This window comes from Anguilla anguilla, chromosome 2, assembly GCF_013347855.1.
Source record: "Anguilla anguilla isolate fAngAng1 chromosome 2, fAngAng1.pri, whole genome shotgun sequence".
Lineage (NCBI taxonomy): Eukaryota > Metazoa > Chordata > Actinopteri > Anguilliformes > Anguillidae > Anguilla > Anguilla anguilla.
In genome coordinates this window covers 33316260-33326086 of record NC_049202.1, presented here as the reverse complement: position 1 = coordinate 33326086, position 9827 = coordinate 33316260, and the positions used below count along the sequence as shown (strand labels likewise).

General features: G+C 41.0%; 1 protein-coding gene across 1 annotated transcript; it reads left to right on the top strand.

Annotated features, from left to right (window-relative positions):
• The first annotated feature begins 1825 nt into the window (after window positions 1-1825).
• g6pca.1 (glucose-6-phosphatase a, catalytic subunit, tandem duplicate 1) lies at window positions 1826-8309 on the top strand. Its single transcript, XM_035406058.1, has 5 exons — window positions 1826-2207; window positions 2950-3059; window positions 3405-3507; window positions 4651-4766; window positions 5093-8309. The coding sequence occupies exons 1-5, from the start codon at window positions 1990-1992 to the stop codon at window positions 5593-5595; spliced, it is 1050 nt and encodes a 349-aa protein (XP_035261949.1). The 5' UTR covers window positions 1826-1989; the 3' UTR covers window positions 5596-8309.
• The last annotated feature ends 1518 nt before the right edge of the window (window positions 8310-9827 follow it).

The window sequence follows — 9827 nt, the reverse complement described above, 5'->3', positions numbered from 1 at the left end:
TGTTTGAATGTGCTACTGATTCGACATGACCATCGTGCTGCTTAGGTATACTATTGGCATACAGGTTGTCCACCCTAAAGATTTGCCTGTTGTCCAGATATTTGGAAACCACTGGCTCGAACCATCACTTCAGTACATTCAGTACCTTTTTTCAACCAGTTGAAGGACTGGGAGGATCCAGGGGAGAGATAGCTCAGGCAGCAGCTAGCGGAAAACACCAGGCACAGTCAGGAATGCAGTTTCTGGGCTATTTTAAAATGAACTCAGGAGAAGACAGCAACTGGTACGCTGAGATTATATATTTCTGATTGGTTAGGAGCTGTCTGTATTTTAACTCATTTACAAAGGCTGATTACATGTCAGGATGCTAGTCAACTATGCAAAGTACACCACATGGCCAAAAGTATGTGGACACTTGTCACCCAACAAGATCATTCAGATTTAAGGGCATTAATATGGCATTGGTCCACCCTTTGCTCCTATAACAAACTCCACTCTTCTGGCTTTATACTAGATGTTGGAACATTGCTGCAGGGATCCATTCAGCCAGAAGAGCATTAGCCAGGTTGGGCACTGGGAAAATGATAAAGAGGGGGAGGTATAGGAGCAGGGTATTGCCAGAGAACTACAGAGAACTTCTGTATCTCCTTTGCCTGCAAAGTGTGTGGAATATGTAGTTATATAACACCCTCACTTGCCACAGTCCAGCACCTGTCCAGCCAGGCACTAAGGTGGAGTGGAGAGTAAAACATCATAAATCATTTATATTAGTTCCAGCATACAACATTGCATGCATCTCTCCAAATTACTTTTGTGAGCAGTAGTCAGGGGTTAGTATGTGCTATTCACACAAACACACACACCATGACAAATGTGTAAGTAGTGAATAGATACTACAAAACACAGCAATTAGTCAGATTATTTTCTGCACAGTCTTATGGTATACATAATAAGACAGGTGTGACAAATGTTATGAGTGCTACTTTTTTATTAATTAAATGTTCCTTCACAGCTGAGGTCTTCTGACAAGGATTTTGAAAACAAAATGTCTAATCAATCAACAGTGCCTGAGGATTTGATATTTGTCAATTTAACATGGTTTTCAACCCACATAACAAATGTTGGAAGCACAGAATCGTCTGGAATGTCACTGGGTTGCCTCTGTGTATGAAGTGTGCTATAGAAATACATTTTTATTGATTGATTGATTGATTGATTTATAGACACCTGCACATGTAACGTTTCAAGTCTTTACAGCCTTAATAAATTAGAGCAAGGGGCTATATTTTGGATATATTATTATTAATATCCAATGTTATGGACTGAGCTAATGTGAATAATGAGGAGTACATGCAGTACATGATTTTTAAATTGATTATTATGCTTCAATACACAATCAACTACTGTATCAACACTTACACACCAACTGGAGTGTTGTTGGATAAGGATTCATTTGCTCACTAATTTGCATGGCAACTTTTTGAGAGGTTGCTAGGAGAAAAAAGTAAAAAAAGAGGAGATGGAGAGAAAAAAGGATGCAGGAGAAGAGGAATCAGTCGGAAATTGTGCTTTTGTGAAATTATCTGCATCTGTCATCCCATCCATGTTCCAAACACAGTACCATATTCAATGCCAAATAAGAGACATACCAGTGATCAACAAATAACCTTCCCCCAGACAAGTCATTTACTAAATGTTTACTGTTTGATGAATCAGGACCTCAATTCATACTCTGAAAAAGTAAAATGCCTGTTTATCAGGTTGGCACCAGCAGCCTGGGGTTATAAAGGTCAGAGAACCTGGATAATCCCAGATTTTCCTGCAAGCAAACAAATTGGTCAGCCTCGTATAAAGTTCACTTTCAAAAGAGCAGAAAATGTAAAGAAGAGCAGACAGGAAGGAGACAGCCTCAGAGCAGACCCCAGCCTTCAGACCTTCTAACTGTCACTAACCGCCACACGGTCACGAGCCGGACCGGACGGCAGCACCATGGACCTGCTGCACAGCTCCGGAGTGGACCTGGCCGTCCGCCTGCAGGCCCAGTGCCGCGACTATGAGAGCTGGTTCCACTTGGCCTCCACGGTGGCAGACCTGCACACCGTCTACTTCATCGTCTTCCCTCTCTGGTTCCACCTGCACCGTGAGGTGAGCATCAAGCTGATATGGGTGGCTGTCATTGGAGACTGGCTCAACTTGGTCCTCAAGTGGTAAGTTCATTTTTCAATGCAATTACATGTCATTTTTGCAAACGTGTTTTCCTAAGCACAATATTTAAACTTAAACCAAAAGAGTAAATGAATGTAGGCTTTCCTTGACTCTGCGGAGAAAAGTTTGAATGTGACTTTTAACATGCATTGCTTGCTTCTGCAATCTAAATGTATGATATTGTTCCTGGAAATGCACATCTTTGCACACTGAATAGGGTGGTTTATCATTTTAACATTTAGCATTATTTGATGCCATTTTAGTTACAAAGATTTAAGCCTTAAATATAAGTTGATGCTGATTTTAGACATTTGTTTTTAAAATGCAACTGTAAGGTTTTATCTTTGCAATAGTGGAAAGAAACATCCTATCTAAATATGGATTTTCTCTCTTGAGGCCAGTGGTTACAAAATGTAACAAACAGAAACCAGGTGAAATACTCACGCAAGTGCATATTGCACTTTTCTTCACATTGTGACGAATCCATGTGCGTGTGCATTTGCAAGTGAAATTAGCTAAAGGCAATTAGCATCCCAGCAGAGTGATCGGTTCAGGGACATGATTTTGCCACAAAGCAAATGACAAAAATTCAGAAGGTGCCAGAAAACTTTGTTTCGGTCAGGTTGCACAGAGTGGCATTTAATATGTAGTGAACTTTAAAAATCTCCCAGGATATTCTCAGTAAACAGTTCTGATATGGAGAATACAGTTGCTGGATTAAGTTAGGTTCTTTGTTTGCAACAGGGTTCTGTCTGGGGAGAGACCATACTGGTGGGTTCATGAAACACAGTATTATGGGTCAATGCAAGCGCCTGTCTTAGAACAGTTCCCCATCACATGTGAAACTGGGCCAGGTACTGCTTCTCTTCTAACATCCAAAGTTTGAGCCAATTCCAACAAGTACCTCTAACTACATTATGCATATATTGCACAGCTCTCAATGGCAAAATTCTGAATGAATTTATGACTTGCATAGTAAGCTAATGATAAAATTTATTTTAACTTTAGATAATGGCTTCAACCTTTGCTCCTTTTGTTAAGAATGTGAGTCCATACATGGTGGCGCAATCTTATCTTGAAAGAAATTCATGTCAGAGAAAATACCGTTTCATAATAAAAATCATGCATGGGCTAGGTCTGTTACACCCCTGCTTTTTATTGGAACAGTCCGTTTAGTGCATGATTGCTGTCCTCTGCAGGGAGTCCCTCGGGACACGCCATGGGCTCGGCAGGGGTTTGGTATGTGATGGTAACTGCTGTCCTCTCCATTGCTGCAGAGAAGTGCTCTTCAGTGTTCACAGGGTGAGTCTGAGATGTGTTCACCTTTGCACATGTGTACAGATGATCATGTGATCATTCTAAGGAGTCATGTACTGTACCTTAGAGTAGAATGTGACCAAATGTGTCTATTATTTTTCCATCATATTGTGTGTTATCTTATTAAAGTCCATCAATTAATGAGTACATATTAATGATATTTGAGAATGAAGAAAAATATATTTTCATTATTTTGAGTTTATTTTAAACACACAAACCTAACTAATTTTTATATCCTGACCCATGAATAACATAAAAATATGTTAAACATAAGCAACATACAAACATTAAAAAAACATAGTCTTTACAGTGAGAAGAGGAGGTTAGAATGATGTCAAATAAAAATGAAATACCAATCCCAACTAGAAAGGAAAGTTTGCCGACTTTAAATTGGTTTGTAAAAGCTAATGTTGGAACATGCATGTGGAAGAATTATAACTAACAAAAGAAAACAAACGAATATTTGTTTGGGTTGAACTCATATTGAAGTTGCTAACGTTACTCAATGTTACTTGCCAGAGATTTTGTCCATTAGAAGTTTTGCTTGCTTTGCAGACAGATGGCCTATATTTGTGGCAGCTGCAGCGGCCGATTATGACGTCAGCTGCAAGCGTGTTGTTCAGATTCTGAACATTCCATCAATGTTAATCAATGGAAAATCTTTCTATATAAAATTATACGCATCTCAAAAATATGTGAGCTACTGACACAAAAAGCAGTTCCATACTAGATGAAGCTGCTGGCCAAATTTGGTATTTTTTGAGACTGAAAAGCTGTAGGAGGCGTAAGGTACTGAGTATTGAAGTGAAATAAGCAGAAGAAATAGTAAGGAAAACTGTAAATTGGCCACCTTAATTATCCTAAATGATTTAGTAATGAATTAAGTTGTAGGTTCATATTCATGATTCCTGGCACAGCATTTGGTATTGCTTGAAAATGTCTCATATTTCACAAAGACAAACACCAATATTTACTCTGGGGTCGTAAGACAAGGCATTCTGTCCTCACTCTGTTTAGAAGATTGTGTCATATATATATATGACTATATGTAGCAGTGTGTGAGTAACATTTTTTTATGTATGGGCAGACTGTGCGTTGAGTACTGATTCCCCCTTCATTCACCTCCAGGCTTTTGCGCTTGGTGCTATGGATGGTGTTTTGGTCTGTGGAGCTCCTGGTCTGTATGTCCCGGGTGTATATGGCTGCCCACTTCCCACACCAGGTCATCGCAGGGGTCATCTCAGGTCAGTAGCCCCTGAGAAACTCATGACAGCAGTCCACTGAGCTGACAGGTTTCAGTAGCTAATTTTGTGCCAACTAGTCCATTTTGACAGTCAATTCCTCACATTTTACATTGAAATTAAAGACATTTCCCCATACTAGTATGTTACTGGTATGAAATATTTTCTCAGACAGTGAAATCCCAACACCATAACTGTACCATGACTCTTTCCAATGGCTTTTCTTTCACATTTAAGAACCTTACCTGCATACACTACCCCAGATTGGTTTAGGTGGCTTTCCAATGCATTTCTTATTGTGAATGAGGTCATTTGTCTACTGATGGCAGGCATGATTGTGGCTGAGGCCTTCTCCAGAGTGCAGTGGATCTACAGCGCCAGTCTGAAGAAGTACTTCTTCATCACCCTCTTCCTGCTCTCCTTCGCTGTGGGGTTCTACCTGCTGCTGAAGGCGTTGGGCGTGGATCTGCTCTGGACCCTGGAGAAAGCTAAGAAGTGGTGCGTCCGTTCTGAGTGGGTCCACATGGATAGCACACCCTTCGCCAGCCTGTTGCGCAACATGGGCACTTTGTTTGGACTTGGGCTAGGCCTGCACTCACCCCTGTTCACTGAGAGCAAAAAGAGCACCAGCGCCCCCTTCAGGGGCGGCTGTATCATCGCCTCCCTGGTGCTGCTGCAGCTTCTAGATCACCTGAACTTCTCCTCTGATAACGCAACACGATACTACTTACTGTCCTTCTGCAAGAGTGCTGCTGCCCCCCTCATTGCCACCTCTCTAGTGCCTGGTTTTCTCGCCCACCTTTTTTGGGGAAAGAAAGGCAAAAAACATTGAACACTAATTTAATAGGACGAGGTGAGGTGCCATTTCTCTTCCAGATTCAGCCGTTGTGAGAGCCCATATCTTCATGTCTGTACACATCACTAAGGCTCTGAGTTCTGGGTGATTGGGCTATGTGTGTTGTAACTGGAGCACAAAATGAATGAAAGCTCACACATAAAATCCACGTAGCCATGTTAGCATGCTTCAAAGCTACCCAATGCTCTGTGAATAGCCCCTGGATATTGTAACATACTATAACGGGATGACATGCCGATTCAACAGTTAAAAGAGTAGTCAGCATTTACAATGGAGGGTTGCATCGAAGCTCCAAGAAACACGTTGCAGTGACTAGGACTCCCTGGCTGCTTTTGTTGCTGTTTTTGTATGCCATTATTTCTGCGCTGTTACAAAACTGAAGGACTGGGATTCTTGTGCACCTTTCTATTAGGAACTCCCACAGGAGAGGACCATTCTGTCTGCTCTGGGTGCTTTTTAAAACTGACCCAGGCTTCTGTTCACAGTTTTCCTGTTTTTGTATAATCTCTTACTTGCTCATTTGCAATATAAACATCAGTGAGATTTTTTTTTTTAAAGAAGGCAAGGCATTTTCCAGTTTGCCTTGGGAGTGCTTCTCTGATTGGCCTTGTGAGACTATACCATGTGCTTTTTTATGCTTCAATTATAATGCTGGAGCAATGATTAAATTAAGTGAAAACATTGTTTGAATATCATCATATCCATGTGATGATTAGACCAGATAAAGTTCCCATTGGAGTAACATCCATATTGACAGCTGAGACTGCCATTTAATATCTTACCTACTTATTGAAAAAACCTACTTATTGAAAAACTCCCAAGTTAGACATTGAATGAATATGACAGAAATAACTTGTGAACCTTCTTTCACTTCTGACGCATCTTTCAATGCGCATTTATATAATAGTGTCCTGTAACAGCTTGTGTTAATGATTCTCGATCCCTATCTCTGTAAACTTGGCCCTCGTGTGCCCACTTGGGCCCAGCAGCACCCTCCCATTCACATGCACACACAGGCAGGCACTCAGCCAATCAGGTGTTTTAAAGGCGGATTGGTCCACCGGGTTGGCACAACTTCCCTGCTGAGAACACAAGACCAAAGGTTTGCTAGCAACCTCTGTGATCTGAACTCTGACCCTCTCCAGAGCAAAAGATTGTGTGTACTGTACCCGAGAGATGCACTGTGGTTACCACATGTTATTGTGGCCGTTTGGGTTCACTTGTCCCATCAGTGTCACTCACCTCGTACCCTTTTCTTTCAGCTCTGCTGTTAACTAATAAAACTACGCCTGTTTCTGTTCTGCTCATACTAAAATCGCCTTGCAGGCTTTCGTCTAGTTTTCTCCTCATTAAGAAATGTCAAAAGTACAATAACATTCCTTCTGGCTGCAGTGGCATTGTCTGACTTTATGAATCTTGCATTTTACTGTAATATTCATTATAGAATCTCCGGATTCTCAATGAACATAATACCTCTGCAGCCAGGAGGTCAGAAGCCCACCACAGATGAATCATAAGACCTCCACAGGTAGAAGGCAGAACTGCAGGAAAGGTTGGGGGGTGTTTTATTTTGTGAATACCTTGCTGAGGAAAGGTAGAAAGGAAGCTGGGTCAAACAATTTCACAGTATAACCAATAACCTACAGCAAATTCCTATTTTGGTATGTAGATATATGCATTTTTAAATATTCAATTGGAATTGCGGCAATGTCGGTGATTTATATATCTTTCATTATTGCCTGTTTTAACACACAGAAGGACTATTGTTGTTTGGTTGGTAATCTTGGCATTTTTAGATTCATTTTGGTAATCTTAATGTGTGCAAGGAGGCACAGGATATTTAAAATCCCTTGCCAACAAATGCTTCTTGGAGCCTCAGGGTCATTTTCGATTCTCTCCTTAATTTTGAGAGTCATATTAAAAAGGTAGCGCAATCTTGCTACCATCAGCTCAGGTACGTAGCAAATATTAGGCCATGTTTATCTTTTTCTGGCACTGAGAAAGTAATTCATGCTTTTCTCTCCTCTCAGTAAGATTACTGCAACTCTCTATATGCAGGTTCAAGTAGTCTTGTATTATCTAGCTCCAGCTTGTTCGAAATTCAGGGTAACCCTGGTGTCCTGGCTAAACAATCCCACACAATAGCCTGGATATGCATGAACAACATGCAGCACAAACAAGCAAGTTATCACAAAGTCTATTTTTCCCTTGTTATCTTACATTTGCTCATTCCCTTGTCCACGTCAGCTCATGACTGTGTAGGCTACAACTGTATTCTTTTTGGTGCAGATGAGATAAAGTTCTGTGCTCAGAATCAATAGCAGTGTGGAATCAAATATCCAGTGTTCAACCTGTTGGTTAGCAGGCTGCTTGTCTTTGCAGTTCCCTTGGCTGGATTTTTATTCCTGTTATTTTTCTGTATCCTTTTAATTGTTTTTTTTATTGCTTTTCCTTGAAAACATAACATTGGCTAGCTCTCTGTAAGACCACAGAGAAATACCTTGAGGTGCCCCATCTATGTAAGACACTGTGTACATGTAGGCTGTGAATGGGGTTCCCCTCTTTGGTTTTATATATAAATGCCCTTAAATAAAAGCTGAGAATGTGCTCTTTAACCATATGTGAATTGTTTGATTACAAATCTAAAATTGTGGAGTACAGAGCCAAATCAATAAAAAAAATGTCTTTTACCCAAACGTTATGGGGCTTACTACTATATATATATACATAGTACATTACATGGTGAGTAGTGTTTTCATGGACAGCGGTGGCCTGCATTAGTGCATTGTGTATGGGGATTTTCTGGAAAGGAACAACAGTATTTTCGTTTTACTTTGTTGCATAACCTCTCTCTCTGTTTGTATAGCTTTGTTGTTTTCTTCAGCTCCCAAGGCCAGTTCTGTTTAATTCACAGACCAGGGACAACAGTTATCTATTAACTCCGTTGTTTTGCCACTTTTTTCCCGCTCCCTTTTTCAAATTCCATAGCGCTTCTCTTGTGCTTGAGCAGAGGGGAGTGGTGGGCAAAGGGGGCGTTCTGGGGGCAAAGAACAGGTCGTTCCAAATGTACCAGTTTAGGGCGAGAGGCTACACAGAGTACGAGCAGGACTGCGTGTGGAAGGCACTTCACTTGGGGGTGGAGGGCTTACCCTCCACAGAACGACTGTTGACACCTTGAAAAAAATATGGTCTTGTCACCTTGTTTTTTTATCTATGCCTTCAGAGGCAGCTTGATCAATATTTATAGAGCCTTCTCAACGTTGTTTGGGTATTTCAAGCTGCTGAATGTGCATTTTGCTATCTGATCACCACGGTTTAATACCTGAGCAAAGATCGCTTAACTTCCCTGCATCTCGGTAGTTTCCATGTCGTAACGTAGAGCCCATCACAACCGTACTACGTATCCTGTGATGTAACACTTTATACTACACAGCTGTGTGGGAAGTCTGAGCATCAGCAGTTCTGTGCTCTCATTTGCAAGGCTCCTATCTCCCTGTGGCCACATGCCTGGCTCTTCCTGTACTTCCTCATTGACACCCGCTCATTGATAAGTTGCGCTCTGACAGCGGTTAACCGGTCTGGGAGAAGTGTTTACGAGGGGCTGCCTTGCTTCTCGCTCGTGCGTGATCTGGCGCTGATGTAGACGTGCCTTCCCTGCTGCCCCTTCCATAGGTCACCTCCTGATACCTGCGTGATGGCTGTGAGCTAACCAGTGAAAGTTCACCAGCCCTCCCTGCATTGATAACTGCTGAGAGTCGCAGCCAGAAAACACTCAACCAAGATTAGCGCTCTCTTAAAACTTTGCTATAGGGCTGTTTAGCTGACCAGGAAAGTTTTGGGCCAGCTTACCCAACAATGAAGCAATCACATCGTCACTGATTTACACTGCAAAAATAATAAGTCTGTCTTTTTGCATGAAATAATCTAACTGCAGTGGCAAATCTTTAAATTAGTAAAACTGTCTCACCACATTGGCAATCTGTGTCTTATTCAGGAAAAAACTAATAAAATTTGATTTTAAGTTTAATAAATATAAGACTAAAATACTCATAAGATTTGCGTATTTTTGGTTTTTGTGTTATTGACCAACCTTGCTAAGAAATACATACTGTAGAAATTGTCTGTGTGAGTGGTATTATTAATCCTTTGATTATTATTATTTAGCAAGTGAGTAACAAATCGCTTGCTAAATAATAAGTAACAGCTGA